This window comes from Terrapene carolina, unplaced genomic scaffold, assembly GCF_002925995.2.
Source record: "Terrapene carolina triunguis isolate 2854851 unplaced genomic scaffold, T_m_triunguis-2.0 Scaffold714, whole genome shotgun sequence".
In the NCBI taxonomy this organism is placed as follows: Eukaryota; Metazoa; Chordata; order Testudines; family Emydidae; genus Terrapene; species Terrapene triunguis.
The window spans coordinates 16,562,657-16,579,413 of NW_020665065.1; the positions used below are offsets into that span (position 1 = coordinate 16,562,657).

The following is a 16,757-nucleotide window of genomic DNA, read 5'->3' on the forward strand; positions in this document are numbered from 1 at the left end:
GAAAGCGAGGGATCATTGTCCAGGATGGGTTGTAGATCACTGATGATGTGTTGGAGAGGTTTAAGCTGAGAACTGTAGGTGATGGCCAGTGGAGTTCTGTTGGTTTCTTTCTTGGGCTTGTCTTGCAGCAGGAGGCTTCTGGGTACACGTCTGGCTCTGTTGATTTGTTTCCTTATTTCCTTGTGCGGATATCGTAGTTTTGAGAATGCTTGGTGAAGATCTTGTAGGTGTTGGTCTCTGTCTGAGGGGTTGGAGCAGATACGGTTGTATCTCAGCGCTTGGCTGTAGACGCTGGATCGTGTGGTGTGTCCGGGGTGGAAGCTGGAGGCATGAAGGTAGGCATAGCAGTCGGTGGGTTTTTGGTGGGTTTTCGGTATAGGGTGGTGGTAACGTGACCATCACTTATTTGTACTGTGGTGTCTAGGAAGTGGACCTCCCGTGTAGATGGGTCCAGGCTGAGGTTGATGGTGGGGTGGAAGCTGTTGAAATCATGGTGGAATTCTTCCAGAGTCTCCTTCCCATGGGTCCAGATGATGAAGATGTCATCGATGTAGCTAAGGGGCGTGAGTGGACAAGAGCTGAGGAAGCGTTGTTCCAGGTCAGCCATAAAAATGTTGGCATATTGTGGGGCCATGCGGGTGCCCATGGCGGTGCCACTGGTCTGGAGGTATATATTGCCATCAAATTTGAAATAATTGTGCGTGAGGATAAAGTCACAGAGCTCAGCAATAAGTTGTGCTGTGTCATCATCAGGGATACTGTTCCTGACAGCTTGTATTCCATTTGTGTGTGGGATGTTTGTGTGGAGAGCCTCCACATCCATGGTGGCTAGGATGGTGTTTTCTGGGAGATCACCAATGCATTGTAGTTTTCTCAGGAAATCAGTGGTGTCACAGAGATAGCTGGGAGTGCTGGTGGCATAGGGTCTGAGCAGAGAGTCCACATATCCGGATAGTCCTTCAGTGAGTGTGCCAATTCCAGAGATGATGGGGCGTCCAGGATTTCCAGGTTTGTGGATCTTGGGTAGTAGATAGAATAACCCCGGTCAGGGCTCTAAGGGTATGTTGATTTGTTCCTGTGTTAGTGTAGGGAGTGTCCTGAGTAGATGGTTCTGTTGTGTCGCATCTTTGATTGAGGTGCAGAAATAGACGATTTGATGTGCACACGTAGGTTAGGTGGTAGGGGTCAAATGCAGACTCAGGAGGCTCATGGTCTGAGTTCGGGGTGAAGAATGCGATGTAAAGGCACAGGAAGAAAGGTTCATAGCATCGGACAGGAGCAAGCACCCTCCTGTCTGTGTGTGCCCATCATTGTGCTCTAGCTGCCAAGGCTCTGGCGCCATAGGTAACCACGTGGGTGGCACCTGGCACGGTATCTTGCTGTACTAGGATGGCCCCAAAGCCAACAGGGTAATATCACTCTGTCTCTTGCTCAAGGGTCCGTCTGAGGACATGCAACCGTAATGCTCCACTCGCTGTACTTTTCACTCAGTGGCCAGGCCTGGTGGTGCAGAAACCAGCAGGAAAAACTACCAGAGCTGAGCATTCCCGAGACACTGTCAAGCTTGTTGGCATCTTAGGGAGCTGGCAAGCGGTGGATGGCCGCAGTCTTGCTAGGAGTTGGTGCTGTTCTCATGTTTAAAGTGTTTCACTCACCCCCCGAGGAAGCAGTTAAAATACTTGTGACCGAGGGAGATGGTTGTACCCCAAGACCGGTAAAGAGCAGTTTGCTGACCACTCCTAGGTTGAAACTTATTTTGTTGGTCTGTTCATGAACAACTTGCGCATGAGGGGGTGAACGGACTCAACTGATCAGATCAATTCATTGCATGGGATCCTCCGTCCAACTCTGTAAGCTGGCAAGCAAACTTGGGGAGTTCGGGCTGGACTGTGAAATAGACGCACGATCTGGCAGTTCGGATCGTGAAACAAAAAGGCTTTTCATTGTAAAATCCTTGTGCTTAAACGCCTGCTGCTCTAGCAGCTCCCTGTCTGACTGCAGTCCTGTCTCCTTGGAGAGTGGGATTTTCAAAAGTGCTGCCCGACCTCCGCTCCCATCGAACTCGGTGATAAAACTCCCATTGATTGCAACGGGAGCGGAATTTGGCTAACGCTGAGCTCCTTAGCCAGGCGGTACATCCCAGTGGGCCCCACAAGGTAGCGAACAGAAGATGGCAGCAAACCCACTTCTACGCTTACCCTTCCACCAGAGCCGCCTCTTGCTAACAATGTGAAGTGGGTGCTGTTTGTTGGGAGAAGATGTTATACCCAAAGTCCTTCCTCTGCCTGCTCCCCTCTCCTTCCATCCATCTGTTACTTAATTCTATAGCAATCGGCCCCTGTCTCTTCCTCTTCAGGAACAGGACAAGCTGAGACCCGGCTTAATGCAAGCCCCTTCTATCTCCCTGCTGGTCTCTGTCTCCCTGGGACCCTTTCAGAGTTTGGTTCCATCTTCCCCATTCACCCAGCTCTAAAGATAGTGCTTCCCACAAGCAGGCTAAGTCCTGAAACTGAGCAGATCCCTGGCCTTTGATTCACACCGAGGTCAGGAAGCTGCTCCTTTTGTCTCCTCCCCAATCCCATTCCTCATGCACGCAGACTTCACACTACGTGGCCGCTTGGCTTCGCTCAGCAAGAAGGAGCTCTGTTGCCGAGAGCATTGGGTTTCCTTCCATGTCACCCTGGGTAATGGAGACGGCCTTCAGGCCTAATAGCTTAAACCTTCTCTCTCAACATGGGTCTCTCATTTGGCAACAAGACACTAACTGCAGCTGCTGCCGCATACCAGCCAAGCTGCTGGATCCGAGCGAGCTGGCTTTCTTCTCGAGGGGCTACGTGCCAGATCGCTGAAGTCTCATGACCAAGTGTGGCGTCTGATCCCTTACAGGAGCGGCAGGGCAGGGCAGAACGCTGGGCTAGGGACTGGCTTTCTTCCCGCTGGAGACTGGGCTTCCAATCCTGTTCGGTTCAGAAGTGAATATGGGCTTGATGGGGTGACTCGTCCCCAGTTGAGTGCGTGGCCCTGTTCCTGCTTAGGAGCACCCTGCCCAGAAAAGCAGGGATGCCGCAAGTCAGGACTGCGGTATTTGTCCTTGTCTCAGTGAGTGCTGAGAGCAGGCACAACAGAGAGCGGAATTCATGGGTTTGCTGCATCGCCTTTCTGCTGAGCGCTGTGGCATATGCCCAGTAGTGCGGCCTTCCCGGCAGGCAGAGAGACAGAGTAGACAGCGATACATCCTACCTCTGTGGCAGCCCTGGCACGGGGGGCATGCCATGGGAGATGAGTGGTTGCCAACAGCATGTTCCTATATACTGGCCGTTCCCCAGGAGCACAAAGGCCCATAACAGGCTGGGGCACCGTTCAGAGCAGCCTTCTGAACTTCTCTGGCCTGCACCGGAGATTGAACCGGCTGCCCCAAGACGAGGGGAAAACTCAAACCGCTACATCCCCACCCTCCCATGGCTGGGCTGTGCGTTGGCACCAGGGTGCCTCTCCCCAGTTTGTGCCCCAACACAACAGATAAATATAATTCAGACACATGGTGCCTTGTGGGGAGGAAGAATCCGACCCATAGCCCTTCCATGGAGGCCAATGGACTGAGTAGAGGCTGCAGAATGCAGCTGCAGAGGCGTTGAACCCAAGCCAGTGCAGTGTGTTACCTTCCGGAAGAGAGCTCTGTTGGCTATTCACATTCGGCAGCCGCGGAGCCGTGTGTGCTCGGGTTGCTGGGACGTCCCAGGCCTGGGAGAAGCATCGAGTCGAGTGGGAGAAGGCTCCCAAAGGGCGAGGTAGGGCTGGAGTGGGAAGAGGGGAGATCAAAGGTGAGGATGAGCCACTTGAACTTGACACAGAGGGAGAGAGGAAGCCAGTGGCGAGCTTCCGGGAGGGCAGTGACGTGGTGGCAGCTAATTGTCGCAGCAGCGATTTGGATGGATGAGAAGGGAGCAAAGTTTGGCCAGAGAGGAGCAGGGGGAGGAGTTACGGAAGGGACAGACCCAAGCCACAGGCAGGGATTGGAGCAGAAAGCTGCACTGGGAGAGTGGCACCAAGGATCGGGCCCTGCGTCGCTCTCCGGCTCCCGGGTGTAAATGGCCAGGCCCTGTCCTGCCCACCCCTCTCCCTCACTAGCCTGCGTTGTGTGTTTCCAGGTAACGGTGAACTATTACGACGAGAATGGAGGGCCTCCCATAGACCAAGCTGGTGTCTTCCTGACAGGCATTGGTAAGTGCAAGTGCTTTCGGGGCAGACCAAAGCCAAGAATCTTGTATCGCTTAGGTTTTATGTGGCAAATGAATAGAGCTTTTCTGAGCTACTTAAAGGAATCCGCTCAGACCTGGGAACTTTGGAGTGAAATGAAAATCTGGCAAGCAAGGGGGCAAAGACCAAGCAAATCCAGCAGTGCTGAGCTTGTAGTCAAAGTGATGGCCCGCGCTTCACCTGCAAGGAGTTACCATGCTGCTCTGGACACGTGTAAGAGTGACGGGGCTTCTGGCCTCTTTAGGCTGCTGGGCTTAGCAAAACGGGGCCAGTTTTCCTTTGGGTCCAGTGGCGGCGCTGAGGAGGAAGAGGATGGCCTTGGAGGCAGGAGTCCGTAGTTCTATTCCCACCTCTGCCACTGGGTCGTCTTCCAGCCCATGGCTTGTGACAGCACAAGCAGCGAATTAGCGGCTGGGTAAGTGATGTAGCCGAGCATCCGGAGACGTCAAGCCCGTCCACCCGCCGTGAAGATTCCGAGCGCAGTCCGTAACCAGAGGGCACGCGGCTTGTTCTTGAGTCCCACAAGCACCGGTGCCGGCTTCCTCTTTTCCCCCCAGGGGCTCAACCCCTGCTCAGCCTCAGGCCCTGCCCCCACTCCACCCCTTCCCCCAAGGTCCCACCCCCGCCCCATCTCTTCCTGCATCCGCTCCACCCCCTCCCCCAAGTGCACCCTGGCCCTGCTCCGCCCCCTCCCCCCAGCACCTTCTGCACGCCGTGGACCAGCTGATCATGGCAGGTGGGAGGCGCTGGGAGGGAGGGGGAGGAGTTGATCAGTGGGGCCACCAGTGGGCAAGAGGTGCTGGAGGGGAGGAGGGGGTGCTGGTTTTTTCTGTGGGTGCTCCAGCCCTGGAGCCTGTTCTAATGAAGAAGGATGTTTCAGCTCTTAGGGCTGGCCTGAGGGGCATGCCAGACCTGCTGCAGGGAGACGAGGGGACGCAGATCTGAGTTGTCAGTCTGTCAAGAAATGCGCCATTGATCCAAACGTACTGTCACATCGCCTCCTGCCGCTGTTCCTAGGCGTCGTCTACACTACACTGCTTTTAGTGATGTGGCCGTGTCGACACGGCCACGTCGCTAAAAGTTGGGCAGTGTAGCCGCTGTTTGTTGGCATTTTTGCCGACAAAATACTTCCATCCCCAAGAAGCGGCGTTCGCGTTGTCAACAGGAGAGCGCTCCTGCCGACAACGCGCCGTTCACGCAGGCACTTGTCGCGGCCAAACTTTGGTCTTTCGGGGTGGGGGGGTAACATCTCGGAAAGACATAAGTTTTGTCCTTCAATTGCCAGTGTAGACAAAGCTGTAGGAAGTTTGTGGCTGAGGTACTGTCTGAGAGGCACAACAGTTTCAGAAACGGGGCATCTTGATTTTAGCCGGCGGTTTCGATGCGTCTTTGAGATGCAATTGGGAAGTCCACTGTCTTGCTAGTCGGCTGCATGCAGTAATGAGGCCAGGGCCCACTGGGAATTTTTGCTCTGACCCACTGCCTGGTACCTGCCTTCCCGGTCAAAGAAGCATCTGAGATGCTTAGAATTCTTAGCAACAGAGGCACTTATGTGGGTGCAATTCTCCCCCACCCCTCTGCTGTGTCTGAGAAATACACCAAGGCTCACGCAACCCACAGCAGTGGAGACCGTTACCGCTGGTGTTGGGCTTAGCAAGGGCAGGAAGAGATTTCAAACGGTAGCCCATTTAAACCCATTTTTATCTTCGTCAGAAGCTGGATCTTGCATCAGGGTTTGTCTCTACATTGATACATAGTCCTTCTCCGTGCTGGGAGCGGTCTGGACATTGGGAAGCCCTGAAGTTCTGAGCTAATGCTTTGCTACCTGCCTGATGCTAACTGGAGACAGGTTAAACTGCCGAATTTCAGTCACATTTCCAAAATCCTAAAGTGCAGTGGGGTTGCTGGGGAGGGATAGCTCAGTTTTGAGCATTGGCCTGCTAAACCCAGGGTTGTGAGTTTAATCCTTAAGGGGGCCATTTAGGGATCTGGGGCAAAAATCTGTCTGGGGGTTGGAGCAGGGGGTTGGACTAGATGACCTCTTGAGGTCTCTTCCAACCCTGATATTCTATGATTCTCTCACCTTGGTATATAGGTGTAATGCCGACAGACCCCAGTCATCAGTGGGTGGAATCGAACCTGGGACCTCCGGAGCTAAATGCATGAGCCTCTACTGCATGAGCTAAAAACCACAGGCTTCTTAGCTAAGGCTGTAGCAGACTCATTAATCTCCAAGTGGTCTCAGTGCCATTGTGGGGGACAGAGCACTGCACCCAGGAGCTGTGTGGGTTACATAGGTAAGAGAGATGGATCTGGGTCCAGGATTGGATCATAAAATCAGAGGGTTAGAAGGGACTTCAAGAGTCATCTAGTCGAACCCCCTGCCAAGTTGCAGGATTTGTTGTGTCTAAACCATCCAAGACAGGTGGCTCTCCAGCCTCTTTTTGAAAACCTCCCGTGAAGGAGCTTCCGTCACTTCCTGAGGCATCTGTTCCATTGTCCTGCTGTTCTTACAGTTAGGAAGTGTTTCGTGAGATTTAATTTAAATCTGCCGTGCTGTAGTTTGAACCCATTGCCTCTTGTCCTGCCCTCTGTGGCAAGAGAGAACAATTTTTCTCCGTCCTTTTTACGGCAGCCTTTCGAGTATTTGAAAACCGCTGTCACGGCCCCCTTAATCTCCTCTTTTCCAAACTAACCATACCCAGCTCCTTCAGCCTTTCCTTGTACGGCTTGAATTCCAGCCCTTTGATCAGCTTTGTTGCTCATTTCTGGATCCTTTCCAGTTTCTCTCCATCCTTTCTATACAGCGGTGACCAAAATTGAACACCGTCCTCCAGCAGAGGCCTAACCAGCGCCGAGTAGAGCGGTACTATCCCCTCCCGTGACTTGCATGCTATGCCTCTGTCAATGCAACCTAAAATTGCATTTACTTCCTTTGCAACAGGATCGCATCGGTGAGGTTGTGATCCACCACAACTCCCAGCTCTTTCTCAGCCATGCTGCTGCCAAGCCAGTTATTCCCCATTATGTATTTGTCATTTTCTCTCCTTGTCTCTCTCATGCACGCACGGCTTAAGGATGTTTGGGTAGTTAAACACAAATTACCAGAACAAATTACCTAGGGAGGCTATGGAATCTCTGTCCCGGGAGGTCTGTAAGAACAGGTTAGACAAACACCTGTTAGGGATGGTCTACAGACAATACTTAGTCCTGCTTCGGGGCAGGGGAGTGGCCTAGATCTATTGATTTCCTTTCCAGTCCTATGTTTCAGTGATTCTCTGTTCTGATCTGGGGTTATACTCTGGACAATACTCTGGACAATAACAGAACTGGGAGGTGAGAATCCAGTGCTGCAATATTGTTATGAAAACGTACGAGCCCAGACACACAATCTACTCTCTTGGCTTTTTCCCTGATGATGGAAAAAATAAACAGTACTGGGGCTTTTTCTTTAAGAGCAAGTATGCGACTCCAGAGATCTGAGTTCAATTCCTGGCTTGGCCATAGCCTCCCTGGGTGACCTTAGCACGTCACTTAAGGCCAGGTTTTCAGACGAGCCCAGGCTGAGAATTTCCAGGGCTCAGCACCCACCATTGGGGTCAGATTTTCAAACACGCCAGCAGCTCCCTGGGTGATGCAAATGGCCAGATTTTTTTTAAAAGGGCTCAGCAAAGACGCATGCGCCCCAAGCACGGTGCTCTTTGGAAAATCTGGCCTCTCGCTTTGGTGCCTAAATGGAAGTCGAACGCTTCAAAATCTGGCCCTGCCTCTGTGTGCCAAGCACTTCCAAAAATACAGGCGGGAAACTTTCTGTGCCTCAGTTTCCCCCCTGTAAAATAGGGATCATTTTCTCTGCTGGTCCTTTGTCTGTTTTGGCTCTTTATCCTGCAGGACCCAGATCCTCAAAGATATTGGAATGGATGCCTAACTTCCATTGAAATCAAGGATCTGGGCCCAAGCTCCTCCAGGCAGAGAGCATCTCTGAGATGTGTCTATACAGCACCTACCACCATGGGGCGCTGATCTCAGCTGCAACTTTTAGACACGTCTGAAATACAAATGCTTGACTTTTTCTGCCTGGCCTGGATGCTGTCCCTGCAGATGCACAAGAGCGAGGAGGAGTCTGCTTTGTTACGCCAATACATCCATTTAGCAGCGTTGTCGATTGATTTGCTTCTGAGTCACATCATCTGCAAAACGTAAATCAGAACCTAGCCGTAGCATCTGGTTTGCACAGGGCTTGTGCAGAGGAAATGTCGGTAATTTGTCTTCACCGTCTTTAGCTGAGGTTCTGCTGCTTTTGGCGCTAGGCCTAGAAGCTCTTTTTCTTGTGTAAAATTCACTCGAAAGTAAGTGTAGTTGCCCGAGTTGTTTCTACTGTCGCCTTAGCGGCAAAACAGCTTACGCAGGGACAGACTTGTTTCACATGATGTCTCGAAATGTGTCTGGAAACCTGATATACTGGAGCCGTCTCTCCAGTACCATGCAGCCGTGGAAAAATGACTCCCTCGAAGCATGTGTGCAAAAGGGGACTGGTGGCGAAGAAGCAGTGAGTTTGAACGGCAAGGCGGAGAGCAAACTGAAAGGTTGTGGGAGGCACTGGGCCTTCATTAAACACTTTAGAGCTGTGATGTCTTAGGAGCAGAATATTGTGATCGGCCCCAATCCATTTGCCTGTATAGAGGAAAAAATGTATTGAATACTGCTGCTAATACTGAATAAAATCTAGAGTGTAAGTATTACCGTGATCAATGTGACTAAATAAACTAATGCGACGTACAGTGAAGGTGATCTATATTCATGATCTACAGTTTGATCTACTAATAGATATGGGGTCTCTTATTTGTAAAGTGGTCCCAGTCAGGATCGAGGCCCTATTGCTGTTTGTGTTCATAGAATATCAGGGTTGGAAGGGACCTCAGGAGCGTTGTACAAAAACACATGACGAACGGCAGCCCCCTTCCCAAAGGCCACTGCAAAATGATGGCGGGTTTAGATCTGAGATTTTGTCAGGCCCCTAGCTACACAATAGGGCCCTGATCCTGTAGAAGGGTCTTTCTTGACTTCAGCAGGGCTCCACACAGGTGCAAGCGTCCACCCACACACACCCAATTGCAGGAGTGGCACTCTAAGGGCCTGATTCTCTAATTGGGGGGGGGGGGTGTCATGGGCCCCCCCACACTTTTAAAAGAGCCCTCCCACTTTTTACCAGCCATAAGGATGAGTGACAGGGAGGGGCCTCAAGGGAAGGGGCAGCACAAGGGTGGAGGCTCAGGGGGAAGGGGCAGTGCGGGGGGGGTGGGGCCACGGTTCAGGCACCATTTCCTGCCCCCCCCCCCCCAATTAGGAAGCTTCCGCTGCCCCTGTTCTCTAACCCTTACTGGGGCGAGGGGTCTCAGTGGGCCAGCTAGTGCAAAGCCTACATGTAGTTTGCAGAATCCGCCCTACGTAATGGAAGTCAACCGGAGTCTTGCAGGCGATGCCCATAGTAAGGAAGCACTAGAGAGGAGTGTGAGGATGAGATTTTTTATCTTCCTAAACCAGCTGCTGACCTAAAGGCTGAGTGAAGACGCAGCCAAAAATTCCTCTCCTAACGAGGGGGTTGGTCTTGCCCTGACTCAATAGGTGCTGTTTATAACAGCAAGACGCCTTTAAAAAGAAACACCCTCAGTGCAAATACTGATGCCACACGACGTGTTGAAATAGGGAGCTAGTGGCAACGCTAGGTGCTGAAATCCAACACCGTGTGCCAACAAACCACTGGGTTTGCTACCGTGAAACTGTTTGGGAAGCGCCACCCGGCTCAGTGGGTGCCGTTAGCAACCACGCCTGTGTCAAATACACTATTTTGCTATCGCTGGAGGTGCAAGGACTGTCGTTCTGTTTGGTATCTGTACAGCACCTAGCACACTGGGGTCCCGGTCCACAGCTAGAGCTCCTAGGTGTTACAGTAATAATAATGGATAGCTGCAGATTCTGGGAGCAAGAGGCTTGAATCAGGGACTTGGGGCCCGATCCAAAGCCCACTGAAGTCAGTGAGAGTCTTTCTGCCCATTTCAATGCACTTTGGATCATGCTACAGGAACCAGATTCTGCTCTTGTTTACACCAGTAGACAGCCGAAGTAACTCCACTGATTGCTATGGAGTTGCTCCTGCTTTATACCAGCGTAAACTAGAGCAGAATCTGGCTCCTCTAGCTTGATCCGAAGTGCATTGAAATGGGCAGAAAGACTCTCCCTGCCTTCGGTGGGTTTTGGAAGTGGCCCCAAGTCCCTGATTCAAGCTGCTTGAACCCCACTTTGAAAGCGAAGGGGGTCGGGGTGGTGGTGGTGTCTGTGTAAAAATGGCAGGACCCTCTGAGCAGGAGTTTTAAGGTTTCAAGTGGTGGCTAGGGAGCTTGCAAAGGTTCTGTACTTGGGTGGGGTCAAAGGGTCTCCTCGGGTTTGTAGCAGAATCCTGGGACTGTCCATGTCTGTGTGCACCACTGATGCATGACCAGGACATGGGGTGGTGGTGGTGATAGGACCATAGAGTGCCACTGAGATTTTTCTGTAGAACTTCCTACCGCACCTCCATGGCTGTAAAGTGCCATCTGCATGTGTAGTGCTATTGGGGTTGCCAACTTTCTAATCACACAAAACCGAACACCCCTGCCCCACCCCTTCTCTGAGGCCCTGCCCCTTCTTCGAGGCCCCACCCCTGCTCATTCTCCCCCATCGCTCGTTCTTCCCCACCCTCCCTCACTCACTTTCACCGGGTTGGCGCAGGGGGTTGGGGTGAGGGCTCCGGCTGGGGGTGTGGGCTCTGAGGTGGGAGATGAGGGCTTTGGGGTGCAGAAGGGGGCTCCAGTAGGGTTGCCAACCCTCCCGGTTTCGCTGGGAGTCTCCTGGAATCCGGCTCTATCTACTGGAGACTACTGAAGCCAAACCAGGAGATTTTAGTCCGCTTAAAGTCCGGCGGAGCTAAGGCAGGCTCCCTGCTAGCCCTGGCCCCGTGCCACTCCCAGAAGCCCGGGCGTGTTCCTGCGGAGCACCAAAACTGTTCATGAATTTGGGTCGAATTTGGCAAACAGTTTTGGCCAAACAACGCCCTCGACTTTCTTTTCAGACATGTCAACATTTTCCGGAGCTGAAGAAGAGAGCTCTTTGTAAGCAGGAGCTTGTCTCTCTCACCAACAGAAGTTGGTCCATAAAAGATATGACCTTCCCCATGGGGTTGCCAACTTTCTAATCGCACAAAACCAAATACCCCTGCCCCGCCCCACCCCAAGGCCCAACCCCTGCCATGCCCCTTCTCCGAAGCCCCTCCCCTGCTCACTCCGTCCCCCTCCCTCCATCGCTCGTTCTCCCCCACCCTCATTCACTTTCACCAGGCTGGGGCAGGGGTTGAAGTGCAGAAGGGGGTGAGGGCTCTGGCTGGGGGTGCAGGCTCTGCGGTGGGGATGAGGGGTTTGGGGTGCAGGAGGGGGCTCTGGGCTGGGGCAGAGGGTTGGCGTGTTGGGGGTACTGGGGCAGGGGGTTGGGGTGTGTGGAGTGTGGGGTCCCAGCGGCACTTACCGCAGCTCCCAGGAACTGGCCGCCGGGTCCGTGCAACCCCTAGACACATGTTCAGCCAGGAAGGCTCCACGCGCTACCCTTGCGCCCGCAGGTACCGCCCCCTCAGCTCCCATTGGTCACGGTTCCCAGCCAATGGGAGCTGCGGAGCCGGCACTCTGGCGCGAGGGCGGCACGTGGCGCCTCCCTGGCTGCCCATGCGCCTAGAGGCTGCAAGGACCTGGCAGCCGCTTCCAGGAGCCACGCAGAGTTAGGGTAGGCCGGGAGCCTGCCTTAGCCCCAGGCCCTCTCTGTGCCGCCAACTGGACTTTTAACGGGCTGGTCGCCATTGCCGACCGGAGCCCCCAGGGTCCCTTTTCGACCGGGCTTTCCGGTAAAAAAACGGATGCCTGGCAACCCTACTCCCCCACCTTGTCTTGGACCGACGCGGCTACAACAACGCTGCAAATGTCAAAATGAACAACATTTGAAACATTTCATTCAATGCAAACAAAATGTTTCAGTTTTCCCCTTTGGCGAGGAAGAACGGGGGAAAATCATTTTTGGTTTGAAACTAGCTGAACTTTTTTTTCCCTGTTTTTCGGTTTGGCCACCAAACGGAGAAATCAATTATTCGCTCAGACCTGCAGGCTGACTAGAGGCAGCAGCTTTCCAGGGGTCAGTGGTAGTAAACCAAGGCCCGCATGCAGTGTGGAGGAGTGAAATAATATCTGGGGGGGAGGGGGGGGCACGAAAGGAGATTAGGCCTTTCTAATGTGACAGCTGAAGCCCTTCCTACCTCAGCGAGCTCTCACACTTAAGAACTGCGCTTACAGCTCTTGTGCAAGGGCAGGGCTCTTTACCAAGGTGAGCATTATTTTCAATTTTACAGATGGGGAAACTGAGGCACAGAAGGGCGGCGGCTTACCCCACGTCACACCGCAGAACGCAGGCATCCTGACACCCACTCCCCTGCTGTAGCCACTGAACTGCACATACTCCTTGATCTCAGAGTGGAACCCAGGAGTTCTGGTGTAACACCGACAGATCCCGGTCGTTAGGATCGAACTTGGGACCTCTGAACCTTCGTGCATGAGCCTCGACTGCATGCGCTAAAAGCCACAGGCCTATTAGCTAAGGCTGTAGCAGACTCGTTAATCTCTAAGCGGTCTCGGTGCCACTAGATGGGACAGAGCACCACCCACAGGAGGTGTACGGGCTACACTGGCTCCTTGTCCTGGGTTCTAGCTATTGGGCCATGTCCTACCAGAAATGATTCCAGCCTAGACAGAATCTGGCTACTGGACGGCACCAGAGGGAGGGCTTTGAGAGAGCCGGTCCGGAAAAGAGACAAGGGGAAGAGAAGAGCCAACTGCTCCTTAGTTTCTTTCTCGTCTGCTTCTCTGAAGTTCCCTGGGCCCGGTGAAAACAATCCTTGTGACATTTCCCCTTAATCTGTCTAGCACCCTGGCAGAGCACATGACAGCGCTGGTTTTATTTTTGTGCACTGAGCCGTAAGCGAGTGCCTTTGGAACATGTGCTGTTCAGCAGGGCAGCCACAAAGGAAGGGGCCTGCACTGGGCTTCAAAGGGTGATGGTTCCAAAGGGGCAGGGTAGTCTAATGGATAGAGCACTGGGCTAGGACTCAGGAGATGTAGGTTCTAGTCCCAGCTCTGCTCTTAGCCTGCTGGGTGACCTTGGACAGGTCACGTCCCCGCTCTGTGCCTCAGTTTCCCCATCTGTAAAATGGGGGAAATGATACCGACCTAGTTTCTCAAGTGCTTTGAGATCTAGTGCTAGGTAAGAGCTAGCTGCTGGAAGACAGCTAGGGTTGTTGTTGAGGCACAGACATGGGAGTCAGAAGCCTTGGGTAGTATTCCAGTATGACCTTGGGCAAGTCACTTTAACCGCCCTGTGCCTCAGTTTCCCCATTTGGCCAATTAGTATAGTCATGTGATAGCCTCACAGCCCCCTTGTGAGATGGGTAATTTCATTATAAAGCACTTTGAGCCCCCTGAGTGGAGGAATTGGAGAAGTATAAAGCATCGTTAATGTCTGTGTGATTCTAAGACCCCTACACCCTACGCACACACCTGCCCTTCACCCCGCCCAGTGCCAGCAAATCACTGTCTCCATCTCCGTCCGCAGCTCTGGTGCCGCTGGGCCACTTCTGGCCCTGAAGTCCTGCTTCGCCATTGCCCTTGCGTGTCAGGGGGGCACTTGCACCTGTGCAAAGTGCCCTCCATGTGCACGGGTGTAAATGCTTCCGCAAGGAGCAAAATCAGTGGCCCGTCGGCCCCTGAATGCCCATCCTGCCCTCCCCTGCTCAGACAGGTGCACTGCAGCTCCCCCGCTGGCTTCCCAACTCACCTAATGCCGCGGTCACTGGGGAGTCGACAACAGGAGACAACAGAGGAGGCAGCGAGACCTAGCGGGGCTGGATGGGGCCCTGTCTGCATCACTTTGCATAGGGCTCTACAAACTGTCCTGTCAAGAGGGGATGCTGATACATCAGCACCGGGCATCACCTCCACAATTTCTCCGCTACTGAGCCCAGGAGCGGCCAGGGAATTCACCGGTGTCTCTTGCCTGATGGTGTGATTCCAATACTGGGCCCAGCTGCGCCTAGCGTGGCTGCTCTTAATGAACAGGCCTAGCGCCCATCCCTGGAGGGCTCCGAAACCCAGGTGAGATTGGTCACCTGAATGAAGGCAGAGGGGGTCTCCTCCCTGCCTGCTGCCGATGCAGACCTGGTCTCCCCTCAGGGCTTAACTCACTTGCTTCCCAGGCGATTCAGAAGGGACGTCCACAATTCATGAAGGCTGTTGATACATTGGGGAGGGTTCAGAGGAGAGCCAGGAGGGGATTGGTCCTGCTTTGAGCAGGGGGTGGGACTAGATGACCTCCTGAGGTCTCTTCCAACCCTGAGATTCTCTGATTCTATGAGAACGACGGAAGGATTGGAAAGCATGCCTTAGACTGAGCCCAAGTCGCTTAGCTGAACGATTTACCAAGGGTCGTGCTGGATTCTCCATCACTGATGATTTGTAGATCAAGATTGGAGAGTTTTTGAAAAGATCTGCGCTGGGCATTATTTTAGGGACGGACTCTGGCCTGTGCTGAACAGAAGGTCAGACTAGATGATCACCGGGGTCACTTCTTGCCTTACAATCTGTGAATCTATAAAATGGGTTTGTTACGTCCACTGACTATTAAGTTCCATGATGACTGTTTTATTGCCTCTTCTGCCCACTGCACCAGCCCTCAATTCTTATTTGCACTGCAGGGCTCAGGTGAGCAGTGATCTGACCAGATGTGTTGTGTTTCTAGGGATCTCTCTGGACGTTGACGCAGATCGCGACGGAGTGGTCGAAAAGAACAACCCAAGGAAGGTAAGTTTGCCTTTGGTTCCATCGTGCTAGCGTGTGTCAGCAGGGCGCTGCGGACTCCAACAGGCCTTTCCACGTTGTTTTTTTTAAAGAATCCACTTGTTCCTGGCCTCTTAGGAGACTTTGTGAAATGTGACTCCTGGGCCCGGGTGTGGAGCCTGGAATGACATCGCTGTTCAATAAACTTGTGACTTTCCTTCCCTTAGAATCTATGTTCGGCCCATGATGCCCACGTACAGCCCAATGCAGGCACAGCCTTAGTCAATCGCAATCATCTGATGCAGGGTTTAAATTGTGCTTTAGGCTGATTGTTCTTCCCCACAGGAAGCTGGGGGTGGCAGAGTTAGAGAGAAGCTATGTTGTTTTCCACAGAGTAACAGCATCTGACATAGAACACAATGCGTCTGACACAGCCAGTAGTGGCTGCACCCCTACACAGGGCTGGCTTCCAGGAGCTGCCAATCATGTGGTTGAGGGGGAGATACATCCTGTGTGGTAATACACTTGGATGCCTCCGCGAGGGATAGATCAGGGTAGATTAGATGCTCTCACGCATTGTGACACATGAGGCAACCCCGTGTTTCCACCTCCATCTGTCTGGTGGCACATTTCTTGCTCCATTATAGACTGTTTCCATGACAGCAATATCTTTCTCAATGTTTTTTTTTATATGTCATCTGTTGTCCTCTGCTTTTCCATCTTCCACCAAGTGGTATCCAGTCAGGGACTTGTCTAAGAATCTGGTGGTTTGACATCAGTACAACAAGCCCAAACCACGTCCGCCTTCTTTCTCGAATCATTGTCTCTACAGGCTGTTGGCCAGTCCTTTGTAGCACATCAGCAGTAGTTACTTTTATCCCACCAGTGGACACCGTGTATTCTCTGCAAGTATCTCTGATGGAATGTCTTAAGTTTCCTGTTGTGGGCTTCTAGTATTTGCCAAGTTTCAGATGCATATCACAGTGTAGGTATCACCGTGACATTGTATAACTTTATCTCGTTTCTTGTGTGAATCTCCTTATTTTTTCAAATATTAGCCAGGCTCAAAAAAAGCACCATTTGCCTTTGCAATTCTTGCTTCCATGTCTTTATGGAGTTGGCCAGCAGCACAGATTGTGATCCCAAGGTAGACAAACTCATTAACCATGCTGTATTCTATACTGTCAATCACATATATACCATCACTGCTAATTCCTCTTTCAACAATCCTGACTTTCATTTTCTTTTGGCTGATTGTTAATCCTACTTTGGCAGCCTCACACTTGCAATTGACTGGGGTCTTGTTCATGGCATCAGCATCTGTGTCCAACAGACCAATGTCACCTGCAAAGTCAAGAACTTGAAGTTTTCCTCTATTCCAGATAACTGCTGTATCTTCCTTTGATGTTGCTCGTCACATCAGGTAATCCATCAGAATGCAGAAAAGAAAGGATGATAGGATTCAGTACTCCAGTGATATCAAAATGATTGGTCTCGCCACTTTCTCTCCATTTTGAACCTTCATACTCATCTTGACCAGTGACAGTATCTTTCTTGGAAGCCCATATTGTCACAAGATGTTCCATAGTGACTCTCTAT

General features: G+C 52.3%; 1 protein-coding gene across 1 annotated transcript in view; it reads left to right on the forward strand.

Moving 5' to 3' along the window:
• Positions 1-16,757, forward strand: part of LOC112111116 (protein-arginine deiminase type-2) — a 78,971-nt gene that overhangs the window by 19,923 nt on the left and 42,291 nt on the right. Inside the window, exons 3-4 of the mRNA XM_024206401.3 lie at positions 4,149-4,221; positions 15,121-15,182. Coding sequence (XP_024062169.1) covers positions 4,149-4,221; positions 15,121-15,182 — 135 coding nt within the window. The remainder of the gene's footprint in view (positions 1-4,148; positions 4,222-15,120; positions 15,183-16,757) is intronic.